At 36.9% G+C, this 25,644-nt stretch overlaps 1 protein-coding gene across 1 annotated transcript in view; it reads right to left on the reverse strand.

The window, feature by feature from the left end:
* The window catches only part of Lama2 (laminin subunit alpha 2), a 565,166-nt gene that overhangs the window by 408,871 nt on the left and 130,651 nt on the right, over nucleotides 1-25,644 (reverse strand). Inside the window, exons 2-3 of the mRNA XM_070010715.1 lie at nucleotides 14,088-14,258; nucleotides 11,139-11,251 (exon numbers count right to left, since the gene is read on the reverse strand). Coding sequence (XP_069866816.1) covers nucleotides 11,139-11,251; nucleotides 14,088-14,258 — 284 coding nt within the window. The remainder of the gene's footprint in view (nucleotides 1-11,138; nucleotides 11,252-14,087; nucleotides 14,259-25,644) is intronic.

Below are 25,644 nucleotides of genomic sequence, written 5' to 3' on the forward strand. Positions count from 1 at the left end.
GAAATAGAAAATGTAAGGGCTCTAATGCAGGAAAGTACCAAATGCAGGACTTTGACAGAATCCCATTTCCCAACTTTAATTTTAATTAATTTTTAATTTTAATTTTAATTGCCTGTGTTTTGGAGGTTATGTAAAAGAAAGAAAGATCATTGCTAATATTGTCATTGCATTTTTCCCCATGGTTATTTTATTCTATGTTTTTCTAGATTTGCAGTTGCTGTTTATAGATACTGTGATAAGGATCTATTTTCAGTTTTCTGTGTGCAGCTATCAAGTTTTCCAACCCTCATTCTTGAAGAAACAGTCTTATAGGCACTTTGGTTGAAATGGTCTTATTGGCACTGTAATTAAAAATTAAATGATTACAAATACGTGGATTTATTTTGGGACTCTAATTCTCTTCCTTTGGTCTATGTATCTGTTTTTATGCTAGTAACATACTGCTTTGAATTTTATAGCTTTGTAGTGTATTTCCAAGTCAGATACTGTACTGCCTCCTTCTTTCTTTTCCTCAGAATTGCATTGGTTAGTCAGGGTCTTTGGCTGTTTCATATGAATTTTTGGATTTTTAAATAAAAATTCTATAAAATATTATTGGAATTTTAATAGGGAAGTTTTTTTTTTTTCAGTGTGGGGATTGAACTCCGGGCCTGGGCACTGTCCCTGAGCCTCTTTGTGCTAGTGCTAGTGTTCTACCACTTGATCCACAGTGCCACTTCTGGATTTTGAGTGGTTAATTGGAGATAAGAGTCTCATGGGGACTTTTCTGCCTGGGCTGGCTTTGAACCGCGATCCTCAGCTCTCAGCCTTCGCAATAACTGGGATTATAGGCATGTGTCATCAGCACAAGACTGGGCTATTTTTTTTTTTTACAATATAAATTTTTGCAATCAGTGTAAGTAGAATATCTTGCCATTTGTATCTTCTTCAATTTATTTAACTCATTTTAAGAAAAAATTGTTAGTGTATAGGTCATTTGCTTCCTTGGTTAAATGTATTCCCAAGTGTTTTATTTATTTATTTATTTATTTTTGTGTAATGCCCAGGACTGAACTCAGGGCCCAGGTACTACTCCAGAGCTTTTTTGCTCAAGGCTAGTACTCTACCACTGAAAACACAACTCCAGATTAATTGGAGATAAGAGTCTCATGGAATTTCATGGCTCAGCTGGCTTTGAACCATGTATTTCAGATCTTGGTCTCATGAGAATCTAGGATTACAGATAGGAGCCACCAGTGTCTACAAGTGTCTGGAGTTTAAACTTATGGTCCAACTTTTGCTAGGCTAGCACCTACCACTTGAGCCACATATTCAACCCTTCTACTGATTAGTGTGACTTGATTTTGTAACCTGCATTTTTACTGAATTTGTTTATTAGTTTAGTGTCATCTTTAAGGTTTTGTAAGAACATCAACATGTCCCATGTAAAGAAATAAAACATTTTTCATCTTCAACCTAGATATGTTTTATTTTTCTTGCATAATTGTTCTGGTGGAGATTTCCAAAAATAAGTTTACTTGGAAATGATCATCATGGGCATCTTTTTCTTGCTTCTTATCCTAGAGGGAAAAAAATGTTCAACTTCTCATCCTGAGAGATTAGTTATGAATTTATCATGCATGGCCTTCATTACGCTGAGATACCTCCTACTTTACAAAAATTGTTGAGAGGTTCTAGGATAAAAAGAAAAGGAAAGGGCTGGGAAGGTGGCTCAGTGGTAGAGAGCTTGCCTTGCATGCATGAGGCCCTGGGTTTGATTCCTCAGCACCATATAAGCAGAAAAAGCTGGAAGTGGCACTGTGGCTCAAGTGGTAGAGTGCCAGCCTTGAGCTGAAGAGCTGAGGGACAGCGGTCCAGGCCGAGTTCAGTACTCATGACTCGCAAAAAAAAAAAAAAACAAAAAAAAAGATAAGGACATGAACTTTGTCAAATTCTTGGCCTCCTGAGATAATCACAAAATTTTAATCCTTACTTTGTTACTATATGACACATTTATAAATTTATATGTGATAACCATTCTTACATCCTAGGAATAAATTCCACTTTGCAATGATAAATGATTCTTTTAATATGTTGTTGAATTAGACTTGCCAGTACAGTTTTGGAGAGTACTCAGAATTATTGTCTTGTAATTTTCTTTTCTTTGGGTTTGTTATCAGATTGATGCTTACCTCATAAAAAGTATTTAGAAGTATTCCCACTTGTTTGATTTTTTGGAAGTTGTTTAAATGGGACAATTATTAATTATTCTCTAAATGTTTGGTACATTCATCAGTGAAGCTATCACGTTCTAGACTCTTTTAATATGAAACTTTAGATTGTGATTCAATCTCCATGTTTATTTTAATGACTTACTCAGGTTTTCTATTTCTTCAGGACTTAGTCTTGGTAGTATATGTATCTAAAAATGTATCCATTTCTTCTAGTGCCACATTTTGTTCAAAATCATCTCTGATCTTTATATATCTTTGGTATTAGATGACTCTTCTTTTTGTCTTTACTTGTCTCCTATTTTTCTGTTTGTCCAGCTAAAGGTTCTCCTTTTTAAAATCTCCTTTTTAAAATTCATTGTTATGCTTTGGTCTTTAATGTTTCCTCACTTCTCACTGAAGGCTTCAATGGTTTGTTTGGTTTATTCTTTGTTTTGTGTTTGTTTATGTTTGGTGGGGGGTGGTAGAGAAAAGAAAAGCCCTATGCTTGGGACTGTGCTGCTTCTTCCTTTTATTTTATTTTATTTTTTTGGCAATAGGGCTATTTGCTATTATGTTAGCTTGACAGCCTTTATGACGCTTTTGACTGTTATTTATATCTAAAGGTATGTTATTTTTTAGTAAATGTCTATTTCTGAATTCTTTTATCTAAGATCAGAGATTAGTATCTTTTATTTGTTCAATAAATGTGACATACAGGTAATATATTAAAAGACATATATGACAATTAGTGGAAGCTTTAACCAATTCCAAAATAACCCAAAACAGAATGCAAACAATGGATGGAGCTTATTTTTGATCCAATCTACTATTCTTCTTTTGATTGAAGAATTGAGTCCATTAAATACTTAGTGTTATTATAGAGAGGTGTGTCATGTTTCCTGCCATTTTCTTGATTTCCTATATTTTGTTTTTTTGCCTTTTCCTGTGTTTACTAAATTGATCTTCTAGTGGGTTTCGTCCGATGTGTTTTATTTTCTTTTGATTGTTTTCTTCAGATTATATTCCTCCCTTTAGAATTCTTTGTACTGATGGTTTAGTGATCATAAATTCTTTTAATGTTTGTTTGTCATGTGTTTGTCATATGTAGAGAGCTGCGAGAGGCCGCACCTGGAAGATGGCGCCTGCTTCCTCCCTCCGCCTTCCCGATGGCGAGTGCTCTCGTGGTAAACAACTCCTGATATGGCTAAGGCAAAGAATCTGGCTTGCTTCTGTGCACCTGAACCTATTGGCGGTTCCCACGTGGCGTATCAGGGTTGGCTACCCAGCGGGTACTTAAGGCTGTGGGGAATTCTCCCCGGGGTTGGGGTCAGAAGATTACTAAAAGGTCCTGAATAAACTGCGGAGAGAAGAGTCCGGTGTCGCGTCGTCATTACCGGCCGAGGCGGTAGCGACACGTGGTGGCCCGTATGGGGACTCAGCCACAACCCCAACGAGGACTCAGAACTCTCTGTGGTCAGGGTGGTGCACCGGTAAGTTCCCAGGTAAAAGGGGAATCCGCCACAAGAGCTGGGATAAGTCCCCAGGTAAAAGGGGAATCCGCCACAAGAGCGGGGATAAGTCCCCAGGTAAAAGGGGAATCCGCCACAAGAGCGGGGAGTAAGTTCCCAAGTAAAAGGGGAATCCGCCACAAGAGCGGGGGGATTTTTGCTCTTCTCGGTAGATAAAGAGAGAGTGAGAACCCGGGGCTAGTCAGTAGAGTAGCCAAAAGTGAAAGTAAAAGCTTGTTTACCAGCTTTAAATGTTTGAAACATGGGCGCTTCTTTTTCGCACCCAATTTTTTTGGCTCTCAATGAGCTACTGCACTCAAAAAAGTTAAAAATAAAAAAGAGTACTTTAGAGAGATTTTTGAATGAATGTGACACCGTTGCCCCATGGTTCGCTGTCTCTGGAAGCCTCACGGTGGCCTCTTGGGAGAAACTAGGGAGGGACCTAGATTTTGCCTCTGAACAAGGAACGCTTAAGAGCGGAGTGAGACCAATATGGAAACTGATAAGAGGCTGTCTCGAGGACCAGCGTTGCAGTGAGGCGGTAGAGAATGGTCAGGCCGCCTTAGAAATGCTGCAGGAAGAAAGATCAGAAAGGGCAGACAGCGAAAAGGAGGAGAGCAGGGGGGGGTCATGCCCTGATTTTGCCGAACTAGAGACCTCTGAGTCTACAGACTCAGAGGAATTACAATCAATCATAGAACAAATAGAAAAAACAAAGATAAGAAAGAGGAGGAAATGGAAGGAGAGAGAGGACCCAGATAAAGACGAATGCACGCCCTCCGTGCACCGCCCCACACCTTCGGCTCCTCCGCTCTATGCGGAGGACCCCGGAAGTGGCAGCCCCGGCTGTTCTTTCAGCCCAGGCGTGTGGAAAGCGGTCAGAACCGAGTTACATCTAGCCTGTCCAATATTTCAGGATCCACAGGGACAGCGGTATCATGAACCCTTAGATTTTAAGGTGATAAAATCTTTAGCTGAGTCTGTGCGGACATACGGAATCACAGCCTCCTTTACTGTAGCCCAGGTGGAGGCCCTAAACAGACATTGCATGACACGTGGTGATTGGAGTGGGCTCGCACGAGCTTGTTTGAGCCCAGGTCAGTATTTAGATTGGAAGGCCTTTTTGATTGAATTTGCTAGTGAAGAGGCTGCGGCCAATCAGGCTGGGGGAAACTCAGCTTGGGACAGAGATATGCTGCTTGGACAGGGGAGATTCGCCAATCAGCAGATAGGCTACCCGGTCCAAGTTTATGAACAAATCAATAAAATTGGCATAAAGGCATGGAAGGCCTTACCAAATAAAGGCGAGGTGAGTGGCAATCTCACCAAAATCCTGCAGGGCTCTATGGAGCCGTTTTCGGACTTTGTTGCTCGTATGGTTGAGGCCGCTGGCAGAATTTTTGGTGACCCAGACGCAGCCATGCCATTAATTAAACAGCTTGTTTACGAGCAGTGCACTAAGGAATGCAGAGCCGCCATAACCCCATATAAGAACAGGGGACTAGAAGCATGGATGAAAGTTTGCAGAGAGCTGGGTGGACCACTAACTAATGCTGGATTAGCTGCTGCTGTGGTGCAATTAACCCAGAAGAAAGGGGCTGGGAAGTGGCTCAGTGGTAGAGTGCTTGCTTTGCATGCCTGAGGCCCTGGGTTCGATACCTCAGCACCACATAAGCAAAAAGAAATGAAAAAAGCTGGAAGTGACGTTGTGGCTCAAGTGGTAGAGCGCTAGCCTTGAGCTGAAGAGCTGAGGGATAGCGCCCAGGCCCAGAGTTCAGGCCCAGGAAAAAACCTATTTAAAAAACGCTGCAAATTTGTCTAAACAGTTGTCTAGTTATCTTTTAGGTAATTGAACTGGGGAGTTCGACAGCCTGATGGAACAGCTCAGGGTTGCCATCGTCGTGGTGAACTCGACCCGAGTGGATGCCGGATTGGCGGAGGGGTTATCTTCATGGATCTCCACTGCTATGAATCATCTCAAGGAGGGGGCGGGTTTGGGAGCCCTGACAGGCCTCCTGGTGTTAGCCTCCTTGGTATGTCTGTGGTGCATTTGCCAAATTAGAGGTTCTCAGCGTCGCAGTGCAGCCATGGTTATCCAAGCCTTTACAGTCATTGGAGCAGGTCAGTCCCCCTAAGCGTGGCTTGCCACCCTAAAACAATGAGCACAGATTGCAAAGCCAAAGTACTGCAGTCGAGAGGCATGAGTTTTGCCCTCGAGGAGAGCATGTTTGATTGCACACGGGTTCGATTCGCCTTTTCCCGTCCTTGTGAAAAACGAATCAATGGACAGGCTGAGTCATCCCTAGAGAAGGTACCCTCTGGGAGAAGGCTTGTATGCAGTCCTTGCAATTGCACAACAGGGATCAGACCTCTGTTCTCATCTGTGTTCTTTAAACAAAAAAGGGGGAACTGTAGAGAGCTGCGAGAGGCCGCACCTGGAAGATGGCGCCTGCTTCCTCCCTCCGCCTTCCCGATGGCGAGTGCTCTCGTGGTAAACAACTCCTGATATGGCTAAGGCAAAGAATCTGGCTTGCTTCTGTGCACCTGAACCTATTGGCGGTTCCCACGTGGCGTATCAGGGTTGGCTACCCAGCGGGTACTTAAGGCTGTGGGGAATTCTCCCCGGGGTTGGGGGCAGAAGATTACTAAAAGGTCCTGAATAAACTGCGGAGAGAAGAGTCCGGTGTCGCGTCGTCATTACCGGCCGAGGCGGTAGCGACAGTCATAGAAGGTTTTGGTTTTACCATCTAATGTAAATGATAGTTTCCCTGGGTAGATCAGTTTGGGTAGGCAGTATTGATCATCAGTGCTTGGATTATATCATTCCTCTCCTTGCAGTGAGGGTTTGTGTGGAAAGGTCTGCAGTGATTTTGATTGTCTTTCCATTGTAATATAGCTCCTGGGCATATGGATTAGTGGTAGAGTGCTTGCCTAGCATGCATGAAGCCCTGAGTTTGGTACCTCAGTACCAAATAAACAGGTAAAAGAAAAAGCTGGAAGTGGCACTGTGATTCAGTGGTAGAGTGCTAGCCTTGAGCAAATGAGGCTCAGGGACAGTACCCAGGCCCTGAGTTCAAGCCCCATGACTGGCTTATTCTTGAAGTAGAATATTAAATTGTTTATTTCATACCTTTTTCTTTTGGATGCAAGTATCTATTGCTATTGATATCCTTTTTGAATAGCTTTTTCTGCATCTTCTATAATTTGGTATGTTATCTTTTTGTCTCAAAATTTTATTTTTATCTCATTATTTTATTTTTGGCCACTGTTGTTCAAGAATATTTTCTTTAAGTTTTATATAGCTTTACATTTTCCAAAATTCCTCCTTGAACAAAGCTGCTTTTAACAGAAATTAATAAGGAGAATGTAACAATAACTTGATATACAAGACAAACTTTTTTTTCCAAAATTGATATTTTAATCACTCATTCTATATTTAAATGAAAAACACTTTGAATGATTCATTTTGATTATTTTATGTCCTTTTATTAGAGAGGATTCAACTATTACATTAATAATTGTAATCAGAAAATGTACTTTATGCTGATAAATAGACTCTAAATATATAGCAATATGTACATAGAAGTACTAAACTTTTATACATTACTCCTATTTAAAATTAGTAACTGGCAACATGGTCAGTCAGCAGTGGCTCACACCTGTAATCCTAGCTACTCAGTAGGTTGAGATCTGAGGATCACAATTCAAAGCCAAACCAGGCAGAAAAGTTAATGAGACTCATCTCTAATTAACCACCAACAAAACAAAACAAAACAGAAGCAAGAATGTGGTTCACATGGTAGAGTGCCAGCCTTGAGCATAAAAGCTAAGGTCCTGAGTTCAAGCCCTAAGACCAACATAAACAAAAGAAATTTGTCAATGTATCTCATTAAATATTCTCTATAAGGCAATAAATAAAATTTCTAGGTAAAGAACATATAGAGTATGATATCTGTAGCTCTGAGACAATTTTTTATGATAAATGCATGTTTAGCTCTGAGAAATAGGAAAGGAGGTTAAGTCAATCATTTATGAAGGTATACATGACTCCTACATCTTTTGATTATCTAGAAGTGAATGGACTTCAAGAGATATTAACAGATTATACTAAAAAGCTACTTCTTTGGTATATTTTTTCTCATCTCTTAATATGTTTTTCCCTTATATCAAAGATCAGTAATGAAAACATGGACAGATTAAAAAAATAATACATATTCTCATTGTATCCTGAGGGAAATAGATTGAAACAGACTATTTTTGATATTCTATGAACCTTTGAGTTACTCTTACAGTATTTTAAATGGCTCTGTGCTATTTGCCATAATATTTAATCTATGTATACACATCTCTAAAATACTTAAGCTTGTATTCAAGTTTATGCTGCTTCTAGCCTAATAGTCATAATTTCCAGATGGAGTTTAACTGTTATATTTCTATTATCATAATTTTAAATTTGTTGCCACAATATTGTAATATTTATTCTGCTAATCTAGCTGTTGAGGCACAGCATGATTAAATCATTGGCTCAAGATACACTCAGAGTAAATGCAAAAATAAAAAAATCCCTTAATTTCTAAAAACAATCTGCTTATAAAATAAGGAGCTATATTTTCTTGCAAGTAAATTGTTGTGTTTTTGTAGTGCTTGTCTTAAATGTTAAAATGTGAACAGAAGTTTCTATATATAATGAGCAATTTCATTAATCAAGACAACCAAATGATTTCTGTATATATTTAAAATAGTAATTTATTAAAATCATCTCACAAAGTAGTCAAGAACATGTTAACAAAGACATTGGTACCTGTCAAAAATCATATATTTCAGAACAAAAGGAGCTATTAAATGGTCAAACTTCTTAATTAATCAATGACAAATATATATTTAGAGATATTTGTCTATTATCCCATAAATAACTTAGATTCCCAGATGGATAATAATTCACATTATGTTACTAAACTCTTAATACTTCATGCTATATGCAAGAAAAATAATATTTCTATTTGGACAAGTAAAATGCATTAAAATGTGTCAATATTTTAATGGTGCCAGTGCATTAAAATATGCCTTCCTATGCCTTTCCCTCATTTCTCAATAAGTTCTATAAGATGTCCTACAGTTTCATATTCAAATGAGAAGTATATAATACTTTCTTATCTGGGAAATTCTATTTTATCACCTAGTTATAAAACCTGGTCAATGTTTTACATCAGAAAATAATTGACTGAATTAAAATCTTGAGTCAGGTGGAAATTAGTTTTTCTTTCATATTGTATGTTATATAATCCACATTTCGGAAATACATGTTAAGTTGACTTGCAGGAAGTGGAACAAGTGAATGTTAAAGATGTGGGCAGGCAGCATCCTATAATGTAAGACCATTTGAACACATAGTCTCTGTACCAATACTACTTAGTGAATACCAGACTTTGGAGTTGGACAGCCTTTGATTATGTACAGAATTTTACCACTTGTTTTGATCACTGAACTATAGTAGATGACCTGGAATAGTCACTTATCTTAAAGCTATTAATCTATCCTGGGAACAAGAAAACAGAGAAACAAATCCATATACTTCTTAAGATACAGTCTGGGAATTGATTAGCGAGGGTGCAAAACAAATGTAGGAAAACACAACTGCCTTTCTCAAAACATATGAGCATTTCGGTGAACTCTTTCCCTCACAAAATTAATGACAGTTGAGTTGTCTAGAAATGATTTATTAAAAACTTGTGATGGTACCATCCAGTTCTAAGTTAGAAGGAAAAAATGCTTCTATATTTGATAACAGATAAATAACAGAGATCAAAGGGTAATTTAGATGATTTGTGCAAATGATATTAATAATTTACTGCCTTTCTCTATGTACAATCTGAAAGAGTAAGTGGAGAGGAAACCAGAGCAATAAACCATCACTATATATTGATTTCCTATCCTGGGAGATGGTCTGAGTCAATGGACAGCAGGCTCATTCTTGATTTGGGAAGGCAGACTTCTAATGAGCACATGGAAGGACAGAACTATGATCAATAAAGGGCCAAGCTGTTCTAATCCAGAGAAGAAGAAAGTCCATTTTGAGGGCAGGGTCCCCCAGGGAATTCATGCACAAGATTAATTGACCTAAAGCATGAGGAATCAATGTGGTTGTTTGCCCCTGTCATTCCCAGACAATGGTCTGAGATTTCTTGGGAAATATCACTTAGGCAGGATTGACATCGGCAGCTGTACAATAATATAGGGAGAAATAAATCCATGCTGGATGGAAACCTAGCTGTAGCACTGCACCCCTACAGCAACTCAGTTGCTCAAATACTAAGGAACCCCCCCATGGGAAGAAGGAGAGCTTGCTATGAGACCTCACAGTTTATTCACTCCCCAAACAGCTACTTATGGCTCTTGAATGTGTGCAGTTCTCACCAAAACTATCCAGGATCCTAGAAGAGAATGTGTGCCTGGTGTCAGCCTAGCCCACTGGCTGGTGCTTCCACACACAGCAGGTCACAGGACAACCATGCTCTGTGCATTGTGTGCTGCCTATCATTAATGTCACGGTCATTCCCCTTCATCAGCCTAAACTCCTTTGCTGGGCTGTGTACACACAGATCCAGGGGGAAGTGAATGAATAGTTTTTCTGTCTTGATACTAGAAAATGGAAGAGAAAACCTGCTGAATTAAAGAGGTTATCTAAGTGCAAACTTTCCCACCTCAGTCTTTGGCCAATTAAAGTAACTTTTGTATTCGGAACAATCACAAAATATGGAAACGTTTTCAAGTTCCATCATAAACCCATTTACAAAATGAAATAATTTCTGTGATGGTGATTCTTGATGAATAATTTTAGCTTAACTTAAATATTGTGAATACAAACATTCTGAATGAATCGCACCTAGGCCTATACAACACAAAATCCAATGAGTTCCAGCATAAATTCATTTAAGACTTACTACCTTTTAGAGTGGCCCGAGTTTAATTTGAGAGTCAACTGTCACAGCTTGCTGAACTCTCAGTAATGAGAGACAATTTACCCAAGAGCCTCATTATCCAAGAACCTTTAAGGGAGCACACTCTCAGCAGTGTGGGACCACTATATTCTTTTTAAAAGTAAAGAATGATCCTATTATATTTTTTCATTTAACATTTTGCTGATTCATATTTCCATCATTAACTCAAAACTAGTTCACAGAACCCATTCCTAATTCATTTCTATACCAGTCACAGGGATCCCTGAGAGTACGCTTTAGAAATAAGTGCCAAATATTTTTCAAGGAATATACACCAAACAGACAAGACCCTTTGTTCTATGTAGCAAGAAAATAGTGGAGGGCGATAAGAAAGTGAATCCCTTCACCTACAAACAAACTAAACAAACAAACCACCAACTAAACAAACTGTATACACAAGAAACAATTTCCAAAGTATAAAATGTTAACAAAGAGGATACCTGCTGTAAATCCAATGTAATCGTCACATAATGGTATTCGATTCCATTCTTAATACTGGGACTCTGCCACCAAGTGTTCTTGCCATCAATAGCATTTGTAATGGGGTGTCTCTCTATCCAGCAGCAACATGTGAAAGGAAGAGAGAGAAAAAAGACCATATCATGAATCCAGAGCTGTTTCTTTAAAGAAAAATAAAACTAAATTAAAACAATCCACTGTGGTCACCAAACATTAAAAAGCAAGGAATTCAAATCTTCAGCAGAATTTGATTAATGGAATGTTTCTCATAGCATGAGACAGTAAAAGAAACTAACACACGGAAGAAGCTAGTTACCTTCCCTCTACCCCACCATAGTCAACTAAAAAAAGACAACTTTAAAGATAGTTACCATAAGATCGCACACATATTGATATGTCCGTCACTGAGAAAGCAGACACTCTACATTTTGAGGCAGCGCTTGTTTACATTAACTTTGTTAACAGAAACATAAATTCCTGAATTGGGGCTTGAAAACTACGTGAAGATTTGTTCTTTAGACATGTTCATTATCACAAAGACCTGGCCAATCAAATATGTATCTTGCTTTAATGTAAGATGCTGTCATATTTGTCTTAGGAGACTTTTTACAGTAACCTTTGATTTTCCATTTTCCTACTACTACTTAAAAATCAAATGAAAGACTCCAGAACCTTCCTTCCATGCAGCCTTTGACTGGCACTCTATCAGGCAAATATACTGCCCCCAGCAACAAACTCCAGCTTACCAGACAAACATAGATCTTCCTTTTACTTTATCCCATATATTAGAGAAGAGAACTTACTGTGAGAATTGAAAGAAAGGAAGAAAGAAAGAAGAAAGAAAGAATGAAAGATGGAAGGAAGGAAGGAAGGAAGGAAGGAAAGAAGCAAGGAAGGAAGGAAGGAAGGAAGGAAGGAAGGAAAGAAGGAGAAAGAAATGGGGCCTCAGTACAGCACATACCCAGAGTACAAAGCCCTGAGTTCAAACCCCAGTGCCATTGATGATGATGACGATGATGATGATGATGATGATGATGATGATGATGATTTCGGATAGAGGAGTGATACAAGTGGTAGACTGCTAGCAAGCATTAGAGTGTTTGCTAGCAAACACTAGCCCCTGATTGAAACCCAAGCACCAGCAAAAGATAGAAATAGAGGGTCAGAGAGAGAAAGAGAGAGGGAGAATATGAACCTGCCCAGCCAGTACTGTAACAATTCAACTCTCTTCCTTCTTACTAATCTTAGAATTCAGAAATCTTCATCTCCTGCAGTTTAGCTCCAAGTCATTGACAAGAGTAAGAATTATTTATCCAGAATTATGACAAATTAAACTTAAATTTAACAATATTTTTAAAATCAAACACAGGGTTATTTCCCATGAAATGAGTCTCAAAAATAAAAATAACCTTTCAATGTTTTATTGAAGAGTGAATTTATATTTGTCATTTTCAGACTTGGGAATTTACATTATGGAAGTAATTGTATTTATACAGTTTGCTATAATCTTTACCTGAAAAAATACAGGCCATGTTATTGAGTTATTTATGGGTGGATATCCCATAAATGTTGATATGAGTGTATTGGCCAGGATGTTAATATTGCATTGTCATTGAACAAATTTGAATTCAACTGAATAGCTGAATAGTCCTATATTTTGCACCGGCTAATTATATTAACAGTCCACTGAGATGACGCATCCTGTCTCCTTAGTGAAAAGCAAGATTGATGAATAAATTTAATAATCAGTGTTAGTTATATTCTGTTGAAACTACAGAAGGTATTGTCTTTCTAATGATTGCAAATACCAGGACATAAATAAATATCAAACAAATGCCCCCGGTGATGTGTGTGCTGAAATCAGCACATTAGGATTCAATAATAAATGAAATATTACTGGAATTGCTTTGTGAAGAAAATAAATATCACCGTGTGCATTCCAAAAACACCTTCCTGAATCTTTTTATAGACCGTGTGTTTAATATATGGAAGAAAAGTACATGCAAGTAGATTTCCAAATAAAACTCATTGCTCTCAAGTAACGGTGAGGGAAGCTGTCTAATTGGAAATTCTATCTGCCACTTCAGGTCAAACCAATGTGAGAATTAGTCATGAAAAGGATGGGGAGCTGAATCAACAATTAACCATAATTCTCATTTTATAACTTGAATCATAATTAATTGGCAAATACTGATTAATTGTTGGTTGAGTTTCCTTATTTAAAAGGACATAGCCATGGCGAATATTCTCAACAGGAATAAACTGTGCAAGCAAACTCAAAGGCTATCTTCATCTGAAAACTGGCTGGAGAATTATTGAGATAAACTTTTCAGACTGGTAGTTCTTAACTAGGAAACATAATTTATTAAAGCCAGAAAGTGCAAAATATCATTTGTTTTGCTATGACAACTAAGAACACACCTTCCACAGTGATTCCAAAGTGAATTTGAGGAATTTCATCTGTTGTATCAACTTTTACCAAAACTTACTGACATGATTTGTGACAAGATTTTTATCTTATTCAGTTTGATTCTTTTTCTAAAATTTCAGTATCAAAACTTGATTTGGAAATGCAATGAGAGAAAGAGAGAGCAGCCATGAGCTGGCAAATTATACCTATAATCCTATTTACTCAGGAGGCAGTTAGGATGAACCTAAGTTATACCTAAAATTATACTTCTAATCCTAGTTACTCTGAGGTCTGGAAGACTATGGCTCAGAGTCAGCCTGGCAGAAAAGCCCAAGAGATTCCTTTTCTAAACCAGTGATCAAAAATTCAGGCTGGAGACATGGCTCCAGTGGTAGAACACCAGCCAAGCAAGTACAAGAACTCAGTGCTATAGATGAATCAATAAAGAAACATTAAAGCAAACAACATGAAGTAAATCCAAAGGATCCAAAGCCATTACAAATGCACACAAAACACTTACGGTTTGGATTACTGCTGTTTTGATTGCAAATTCGACACTGTGGGTTCCTCACAGGCTGCCCCGGGACATGCTCTACCAACTTGCAGTACATCTCTGGTCCTCTTTCTCCACAGGTTGCATTGGTTGTGATGAGGGCATTAGAAGCAAGATTCAGGACAGCAGGGAATAAACCTAAAAATGATAGTTAAATGAAAGCACATTGACTGAAAACAAATTTACGAATTTGCTCTACTTCAAAATGCAATTAAGATATTATATTTTCAGGGACTTCCACTAACCCAAAAAGAAAGAATTGAATATCAAACAATACAGTATGTTAAAGACTACATGTTATCCTTTTTTATTTTCTGTGTCTTAAATATGGAGTATAAGTCTGTCTTGTTTATGTTTAACCTTTAATACTTAATTAGAAAAGAAAAGCTGGCATTGAACACACTTTCCATACTCTCTGAGTCTTTGTTGTCATTTTATTTGGTTTGGTTTTTGTTTTGTGAGACAGAAACTTGGTATATGGCTTGGGCTGACTTTAAATCGATATTCATTCTTTCTCAGCCTCCACAATGTGAAACAGACATCATTAGATAATCTCCTTCAGATTGTTGATAAAAAAAATTATTGAAACTGAATTTTAATCATATAAGGTTTTTGTGTCACTATGTGCCTAGGTCCTTTTATATTCCAATTGCCATTTAATGTAAATGGTGTTTGTTACACCTCCTTTAGATCTATATAGTAGAAAATGAAGAAATATTCTGGAAATGGAATTTTTAAGCTTTCTATACTTTCCAACCTTATTTTACAGCAAAGCCTTAATATGTCATCATAATAGTCAGTAATCATAGCTTTTAACTAGAACAGCGAGACTCATATCCATGCGGGGCGCAGAAGGTCTTCTGTTCCATCTGAGAATCCAGTGGAAGTTCTTCAATGCCTGAAACCAATGTTAATGTTATTTTGTGTATTTCCAGTGTTTGCTTTGTGTAGATCTCTTTTCAGTGACATTCCAGTGAAGTCATTCATCAAAGCCATTCTGTTCATAAAATGTTCTTCTATAGCAAATTGTATGTAAAATTTACAGGCAGCTTGATTCCATTTATGCAACTGGATCCCAAATCTAGATCTGTGTCCAGTAGTTCTCCACCATTTCAGTTTCAACTTCTAACAGAAATCCTACCTGATTGTATCTTATATTTTAGTATTGCCTTGAGACCCTTAGAATTTCTAGTTCATAAATGTTTTCTGCATTAGTCTTAAAAGTTGGCACTTAGTAGATGTTTAAAATGAAGAGATAAATGACATAAATATTGGCCTGATACATGCCCTTCTGCATAAAATGATATTAATCCCCAGCATGTACGTTTGTCTGCGACGTGCTAGCCACTATTCTGTCTAGCACTGTTCTAATGTGTTTTGTTTTGTTTTGTTTTTTATTTCAAGGACTAATCTGCTCCCATTGCTTCCCTGTGAGTTATGAATTACTTTACCTCTAGCTCATGAAGAAAGAATGGAGAGGTAACTTGTTCTGGATTATAGCTTGTAAGTGACAGAGCTCTGGTTTGAGCTCAAACATCTTTACTGCAATCTGTCCTCTTAACTACTGCACTAATGCTATCTTCAATGTTACATGAAGCCTATATTACACCAATGCTCACTTGTGGCCTCCCTGACTCTAGAACTGGACTGAAAGAAGGAATAAAAGAAGAAACAAACTGGAGTAAGTCAGCAAAGTGAAATATTTGATCAGAACCATAAGTACCTGATAATTAAACTTTCTTCTTCAACTAGAAAAACAATAAGCAATAGTAGGGACACTTTAAAAAATTTAAATAATTTTAAGGTAATCTGAATAACATTATTTAAAAATGAAAGCCATGACATAAAGTAACATTTGGAGAAGGGCCCAAAGAGGAGTCCCTAAACAATATTAAATCATTATTATTTGGTCTCACATGTATGCCCACAATACTTCTGTTTGCTGTTCTTGGTTATAGGATGAGACGCATGCACCATACCATTTAGTTGAGATTTGGTCTCAAACTTGTTCTATGGGCTGGCCTTAAATTACAACCCTTCCAATCTCCACCTCCCAATTACAGGCATGAGTCACTGTGTACAATTTACTTTAAGTAATTCTATTCTTTATTGTAATGTCACTTGAAAAGATTTCAAAGGCAAGTAAATTTATAAGACTAGTCACCTACATGCCCAAACCCAAGCAACCTCCTCTCTCTCCTCCCTTTGTAAACATACTAGATTTGAAATATCTTTAATTCTGCTCCTCCAATAACCCCTAATCATCACAACCAACGTTAGCCTTCCTGTCTTATGACTTTTTTCTAAAAGTTATTTGAGTTTTCACACTGTTCAGGAGTTACTTACTTTATACGTAATTGCAGCCATTATTTCATTTCATTTTTTTCTACTGCCTGTACTCTGCTGTTCAACCCTGCCCATAATGGTATACACATATTATCCATGTTATCAATATAACCTGGGTTTAGCTTATCTCATCATTGGCAAGAGAAATGATAGCCATCCCTAAAACTGTTTTTTTTTAATTAGAAAATGTGCAGTGTTTCAGAAAAGGTAAAGAAACATATCAAAGTGAGGTTATCTCTTTTAGTATATCTTCCTCTTATTTGTGTAAGGCTTATTAGAAACTTTTCTAACAGTTTTGTGAAGTTGATCAGATTATAAATGTTAATGTTATTATAGTCTCCAAGGCATTATTTCTCTCTTAGACATTTTATTCTCCAGATTAGTAAGTGATATATGACTAAATAAGAAATGTCTATATATCTTTCTCTTCTGTCATTCTTCAACATTTTGCCTTTAATTATGCAATTATTTTGGGATCAAGTATGTTTTGAGCTTACATTATGTCAGATAGTAAAAGATTTTAGAATTATTAAGAGACCTGCTGTGGGAAGTAATCTTAAACTAATTCTTAAAGAAACAGAAGCTTATTTAGAAGAAAAGAAAAAAAGAAAAGGTAGGGGAAAATACCAGAAAGAAGAATATAGCAAGATGAAAGCACATTGGAGTAGTTGAGGCCACAATTATTCTAATGACACAGACATGCACATAGATATTGATACAAGTATATTAAATGCACAATCTATGTATATTCTATGCATAATCTAGTAGTGGCAAAACAAACCACTTCCTATTTGTCATTGCTAACAATGTGTGTTAGTCAATTTTCCACTTCTACCCAACAGAATTTAAGCAGTAGAAAAACAGGTGGTAAAATGGAAAAGATAGGTTGAACATTCTGTTTTCATACAATAAAATCTGCTTGTAATCTTTCTGTAGGATTTTAGATGGCCAGACACCATTTAGACCCTTTTGAAATAAGCCACTTAATCAAAAGACACCGCTGGATGTTTGTCAATACTTCATAATTTTTCCAGTATTGCCATTTTGGTCTGTAATTTATTATTATTATTTTTATTTTGAAAATACTATACAGAGGGGTTACAATTACATGGGCAAGATAATGAATATATTTCTTATCAAGCATTGTAGCCTCCTCCTTCGTTTGGTCTGTGATTTTTGTCTGCTACCCACCACAGACTAATCTTGCCCTTCAAAGATTTCTTTGGTCATGTGGGCCTGTAGGATCTAATTTGAGATGATCAGACCTGTCTTTTTTCTGGGTCTAAATAATTATGCACAGAAACTGATAAGGTAGCATGCAAACAATACTTTAGTACATGATCTATATTCAGAAAATACAGACTTACATTTGATCCCTGTTCCACATAGGAATAAAGAATAAAGCAAGAGCAAAAAAAATACATTGATGAAAAGATTAAACACGCAGAATTAACATGGAGAAACTGTTTTATGTTCTCCATATTTATTATCCCAATTACTTTGTGTAAATTTGAGTAAATTCAATTTTACAGACAAGAAAGTGTGAGTTCAGGGGTTGGGAAGGTGGCTCTGTGGTAGAGTGCTTGCCTTGCATACATGAGATCCTGGGTTCAATTCCTCAACACCACAAAAGCAGAAAAATCCAGAAGTGGCACCATGGCTCAAGTGGTAGAGTGCTAGCCTTGAGCTGAAGAGCTGAGGGATAGAGCCCAGGCCCAGATTCAGGCCTCATAACTGACGAAAAAAGAAAAGAAAAGAAAAGAAAAGAAAAGAAAGAAAGAAAGAAAGAAAGAAAGAAAGAAAGAAAGAAAGAAAGAAAGAAAGAAAAAAGTGTGAGTTCAAGCCCCAATGTCAACAAAAAAAGTGCAATGAGAAGAAATTCTCAATGTGAACACAGTTAAGGCTGATTTAGTGAATTGAACACAATTCTTTAAAAAGGTCAAATAACTTTTTGTCAATACAGAGTCAGAATATAGTCTTCTACAAGGCTTATCAACTTCTATTATTAATAAAAGAAATAACTTATCTAGTCATGACTCCATATTTTGAATTACAGAGTATTCTACCCATAAAATTAAAAGGGATTAATAAAAATTTACATCTAGCATCTTTCTCTCTGTTGTGTTGTTTCCCCTATACTTATTGATCATATACTCCAAATTAACCTTTAATCAGTTTAATTATTCTACTTTTGGTCAGCGAATAATTGTTTTATGAAATTTTATCATCATTTGGCTGTTTACTTTTAAAAATCAATAAAGAATATTGGTCAGAGAAGGTCCCCAATTAGTTGTTAATAACCAATTTGAAGAGTCAGGCAATATCCTAGCTATTATTGAATTTTCAGCCTGTTGTATTATAGATTGCAATTCATTTTCATTATATACTAAATCTATTAGGCTATACCTATCTATTCCCACTCAGAAGCATCAATGTAATATTCACTGCCATATGCAATATGGGTCACTTGTTTGGATTATGCAGACATTGAGAGTGTAAATGAACTACAAATAGCTGATGAACCTTTATAGATTATTGACTTGTAGTTGTTCAATTCAGTTTGAGGTCCTGTAGTGTTAATGACATAAAAGTGAGTCATCATTATCCAGACAACTGTGACTGACATTTTTATCTGAATAGAATCAAGATTAACTAAATTTAGCTGGGTTTTATATGAAGAATAAAGTACGAGCAAAAGCAAAGTATTAATTATTCAGCCTCTATCCTGTTTGTAATACAAATTATAGAATAAATGTAACTTACAAAATAACATATTTTGGTCTATAATATAAATTATTACAAAGACCCAAATCTGTTGTGTTTCTTTTCTCTTCTTTAAATAAAAATCTTCAGCACCTCCTACATGGTTTCTGAATCCTATGTCATCCGCTTGCTTTCCTTTTCTTTTTAGACACACACATTCACAGGCCTTTTCTATCATCACTTCATGAGTCCTGTGATTCATTTCCAAACATCTCCATTTTAAGAAAGCAATCCTTCTTGTTCTATTTAGAACCTGTGACTTCTGACAACCCATCATGTTATACATCTCCCCAGTATAGCTGTAGAATCAGTGGGAGTGGTCAGGGAGCCTCATTCTGTCTCCTGAAGGTGACTTCCAAATCAGTTCACTAAGAAGTGACTTCTTTTCAGAACACCCAAATAATCTTCCCTTTCCATGTTTCTCTCCCCCGCTCCCCTCCCCCTCTCTTCCCACCCCTCGATCTCTGGGCCTAGGCACTGTCTTGATCCATTTTGTACCCTGCCACTGAAAAGATCTCTCTAAGGATCCTATCATGCTCTTATTTAAGACCAACATGAGCATGATAAAGGCTAACAAACATCCCTAAAACAGAGAATCAGATAATCATAGTAAGAACCCAGTAGGCACAGCTCCCAAGAAGGTAGATAACATGTCAGGAAGTAACAAACACCTCTCAATACTAACTCTCAATATTAATGGACTTAACTCTCCAATTAAGCAACATAGATTGCCTAGCTAGATCAAAAAGCAATATCTTTCTATCTGCTGCCTTCCAGAGACACACCTTGCCTACAAAAACAAACATAGTCAGAAAGTGAATGGCTAGAACAAAATCTACCAAGCAAATGGTCCCCATAAACAGGCAGGAGTTGCAATCCTACTCTCAGATAAAATAGACTTCTAATTAAAATTAGCAAGAAGAGATAAAGTAGGACATTACATACTAATAAAGGGATTTCTCCTACAGGAGGATATAACAATCCTAAACATGTATTCACCAAATATCAGAGCACCTAAATTTATCCAAGAAACAGTATTTTCCCTAAAATCACACATAGATCCAAAGACATTAATTGATGGGGAATTTAAAACACCACTCTCCCTGCTGGATAGATCAACCTGGCAAAAAATTACAGAGAAACCTTGGATCTAAACAACTGCATAGACCAACTAGACTTAACAGACATCTACAGAATATTTCACCCAGCAGCAACAGAATACCCATTCTTTTCAGCAGCACATGGAATATTCTCCAAAATAGACCACATTTTAGATCACAGAGCAAATGTGTCCAAATTCAGAAACATTGAAAATATGCCCTGCATTCTCTCAGATCACAAGGGAATAAAATTAGAATTTCACACCAAAATCCACAAAAGAAAATCCTATAACACATGGACAGGGAACAATACACTGTTGAACCACCAGTACATCATGGAAGAGATTGGAAAGGAAATTTAAATGTGCAGGTTATTTAACAAAAATGAAGGTACAAATAACCAGCTCCTCTGGGACACAGCAAAGGCAGTATTCAGAGGAAAATTTATAGCTATGAGTTTCTACATTAACAATTTAATGATGATGCACCTGAAGCTCCTTGAAAAAGAGCAACAAGCCTAACACCAATCCAGTAGATGGAAATAAATAATTAAAATTAAATCAGAATTAAATGAATTAGAGTCCAAAAATCACAGAAAGAATCAACAAAACAAAAAGTTGGTTCTTAAAAAAAATTAACAAAATTTTTGACAGACCCTTAGCAAATCTTACCAGAAAAAGAAGTGAAACACTCAAATAAACAAAATCAGAGATGAACATTCCCATAGAAACAACCAAGATTAAGAACATTATAAGGGAATACTCCTCAAACCTTTATGCTAACAAATTTGAGAATCTGGAAGAAATGGAAAACTTTCTATAAATATTGATATGCCCAAACTAAACCAAGATGAGTTAAAACAAGTCAACAGACCCATATCAAACACCAAAATAGCAATAACAGAGCTCCCATCCAAGAAAAGCCCAGGACCAGATGGGTTCACAGGTGAATTCTACAATGTCTTCAAAGCAAAACTCATACCAATACTCCTCCAATTCTTCAGTGAAATCTAAAGTGAAAGTTCACTACCAAACTCTTTCTATGAAGCCATCATAACCTTCATCCCCAAACTAGACAGGGACAAACCAAAGAAAGAGAACTATAGACCCATTTCTTTGATGGACATAGATGCAAAACTTCTAAACAAAATTTTGCCCAATTGACTTCAACAACTCATCAAAAAAAATCATATACCATGATCAAACAGGATTCATTTCAGGGATGCAAAGCTGTTTCAATATATGCAAAACAACTAATGTAATACATCACATCAACAAGAGCAAGGATAAGAACCACATGAATATCTCAATAAACACAGAAAAAGCATTTGACAAGGTCCAACACCCCTTATGTGGAAAACTCTAGAGAAACTAGGAATCCATGGAACATTCCTCAATATAATAAAGATTATGTATGACAAACGTACAGCCAGCATTATACTTAATGGTGAAAAGCTAAAGCCATTTCCTCTAACCTCAGGAACAAGACAAGGACGTGTACTCTCTCCACTCCTCTTCAACTTATTATTAGAATGTCTAGCTAGAGCAATAAGACAAGATGCAAACATAAAGGGGATCCAAATAGGGAAAGATGAAATAAAACTCTCCCTTAGCAGACTACATGATCTTGTATTTAAAGAACCCGATGGACTCTACTCCCAAGTTACTTGAGCTGATTCGAAATTAATCCTCAAAAATCAATGGCTTTTCTGTATGCCGAGAACTAGAAGAGTATGTTGAAATCAGGAAAGCAACTTCTTTTGTAATAGCCCCACAAAAAAATAAAATACCTAGGAGTTAACTAAAGAAGTGCAGGACCTCTATGATGAAAACTTTAAACACCTGAAAAAGGAAAAAGGAAAAAGGAAATTAAAGCAGAACTAAGGAAGTGGAAAAAACATCCCATGCTCCTGGACTGGGAGGATTAACATCATCAAAATTGCTATACTGCCAAAGGCTATCTACAAATTCAATTCAATACCCATCAATATCCCAACCTCATGCTTCAATGAAATAGAAGAAGCAATCCAAAAATTCATATGGAACAATAAAGACCCCAATAGCAAAAACAATCCTTAGTAGAAAGTACAGTGCTGGAGGAATATCAGTACCAAATTTCAAACTTTGTAGTAAAAAAAAGACATAGTAATCCAAACAACTAGGTACTAGGACAAGAACAGACCTGAGGACCAATGGAATAGAATTGAAGACCTAGAAATGAACCCTCAGACCTATGGCCACCTAATCTTCAATAAGAGAGCCAAAAAAAAAAAAAGAATGGAAGAAAAGACAGTCTCTCCAGTAAATGGTGCTGGCAAAATTGGTTAAACACCTGTAGAAAACTAAAGCTAGATCCTTATATATCACCTGCACCAGAATCAATTTCAAATGAATCAAATACCTCACAGTCAAAGCAGACACATTGAAAACATTACAGGATAAAATAGGAGAAACCTTAGGTCACCTTGGCACAGCCCGAAATTTTCCTAATAGAGACCCAGAAACACAACAAATCAAAGAAAGGTTGGGCAAATGGGATTGCATGAAATTGCAGAACTTCTGCATGGCAAAGGACATAGCTAGCAAAAATAGAAAGCACACAGATTGGGAGAAGATCTTCACTAGCCACACAATAGACAAGGGCCTCATATCTAAAATACACTTAGAACTGAAAAAATTAAAGCCTTCAAAAACAAATCCATCAAGAAACAACCATCCCATTAATTAGTGGCCTAAAGAATTAAAGAGAAACTTCTCTGAAGAGTAAATAAGAATGGCCAATAGACACATGAAGAAATGCTCAACTTCTCTAACCATAAAAGAAATGCAAATCAAAGCAACATTGAGATTCCGCCTCATCCCAGTTAGAATGGCTATAATCAAGAAATCTAATAACAGATGCTGGAGGGGATGTGGCCAGAAGGGAACCCTACTGCACTGTTGGTTGGAGTCTCTTTCAACCACTTTGGAAAGCAGTATGGAGGTTCCTCAAAAGACTCCACATAGAGCTCCCCTATGACCCAGCAATCCCACTTCTGGGCATTTACCCCAATGACCATAGACAAGGCCATACTAAAGGTACCAGCACAATTATGTTTATCACAACATTCTTCACCATAGCTAAGATATGGAACCAACCCAGATGCTCCTCAGTGGATGAATGGGTCAAGAAAACGTAATATGTATAGACAATGGAATTCTATGCTTCCATCAGAAAGAATGACACCACCCCATTTGTTAGGAAATGGAAAGAGTTGGAAAAAAATCGTATTAAGTGAAGTAAGCCAGATCTAAAGAAATATAGGTCCCATGGCTTCCCTCATTTGCAATAATTAGTATACATCTGGAATAATTTTTTCAGATGAGCAGAAAAGTTCAAAAGCTATGTACATATGACCATATAAGATGATGCTAAGTGAAATGAACTCCATGATATGGACAGAAGAGGTCTTTCTTTGCTGTTGTTGTTGTTTTTAATGTACTCTGTGATTTTTTTTTGTTTCCTTTGTATGATCTTCCTCTTAGGTTATATTACCTGCTGTCACTGTACTTGATTCTGGTACCCTGCACCTTATAGATACCATTATCTAATTTTGGGAGGGGAAGGGGAATAACAAAATGTTGAAACAAGGACACAGGATGATCCATTACAACAATGATACTCCCAAGACACTATGTTGAAAATGAACTTTACAACTTTGGGGGAGGGGAAATGAGGGTGAGGGAGAAAAGGGATAATAGGAAAAAAACAACACCGGGGTAACAATGCTCAACAAGAAATGTACTTCATTACCTTACTCATGTAACCGTAACCCTTCGGTACTACATCTTTACAATAAAATAAAAATTAAAAAAAAATTGAAGGCATATTCCACGTGCTACCTTTTGACAAACAGAGACCTGTATTCTCCCTGTCTTTCAGCAATTAGGGCTGGTACACTTGACTTTGGCTCAGAGTTCTGAATCTTGAGCAATTAAATTACAGACAGGCACAACAGAAAAATCTGATTAATGTAGTAGCAGACAGACAGCAGGAGTGGTAAGGAAGTGCTACAAAGCAGTGACTGGACTGTCCTTGCATTACAACCCAGGGTGGCCTTCCTGCCTGAACTCATCTCCTGCTTGCCAATCATTCAAGAGTCTGGAACATACTTTGAGATATATTTCCTCTCAAGTTAAACAATGTTGGTGATTTGTGTTGCTTACAATGAAAACTCCAGATGCATATAAAGAACACATATGATGTGTAAAGACACTCAGGTGAACACATACACACACACACACACACACACACACAAACACACATGCACATACAAACAGATATACTAAAGATAGGAAGATCAAGAACAATTTTATAATATCTGGCAACAAGATAAATATGCCCATACATGCACAAAGTTGCTTCATTTAAAAATGTCTTTAGGATAAAATGTCAAGGGACAATAATAGTGACACTAATCAAGACTCTACACGAAGACGCAATAGAAATAGAATGACCTGGATGAAAATGTAACCATAAAGTCACTTTAATAAGTTCTGTTCTACATATAATGTTTCTAAGATTTCTTTCTTACCCATTGTGCTATTTATTTTCATTACTTTTGTACTACTTTTAAATGACAGTATTTAGTGTAAGTCTTTAAAAGAAATCTTTCTAATGTGTTATAAATATTTCCAAGCATGTTTTCTTTGTGTTGTGAGTCTAAATAAATTTAATGTAGTAATGTAGCTGTCTGCTTTGTCTGTTCCAAGTACATCGTTATACTTTGGGATTAACACACAAAAATGCTGACATAAAGTTATGTATTGCTATATAGACATATATAGACATATATATATATATATATATATATATATATACACACACATGTATCTTAATTTCTCAAATAAAATGTTTATTGTTAACACTTACAATTCAGCCTGTAAAGACTGTCATTAATATGTTGCTAACCATTAATATAAATTGAGTAGGTAAGTATAGAAAGGTCAATCATGAGGGCAGGGAAGGTTGCTCAGTAGTAGAGACCTTGCCTTGCATGCATGAGGCCCTCGGTTCGATTCCTCAGCACCACATAAGCAGGAAAAGCCAGAAGCGGGGCTGAGGCTCAAGTGGTAAAGGGCTAGTCTGCAGCTGAAGAGCTGAGGGACAGCGCCCAGGCCCAGAGTTCAGGCCCCACGACTGACCGATGAAAAGAAAAAATAAAAAAGAAAGGTCAATCAATGATTTTTTTTTTTTTTTTTTTGCCAGCCTTAGGGCCTGAACTCAGGTCCTAGACACTGTTACTGAGTCTCTTTTGCTCAAGGCTAGCACCCTAC

Source organism: Dipodomys merriami, unplaced genomic scaffold (assembly GCF_024711535.1).
Source record: "Dipodomys merriami isolate MVZ:Mamm:240054 unplaced genomic scaffold, mDipMer1.0.p SCAF_8, whole genome shotgun sequence".
Classification (NCBI taxonomy): Eukaryota; Metazoa; Chordata; class Mammalia; order Rodentia; family Heteromyidae; genus Dipodomys; species Dipodomys merriami.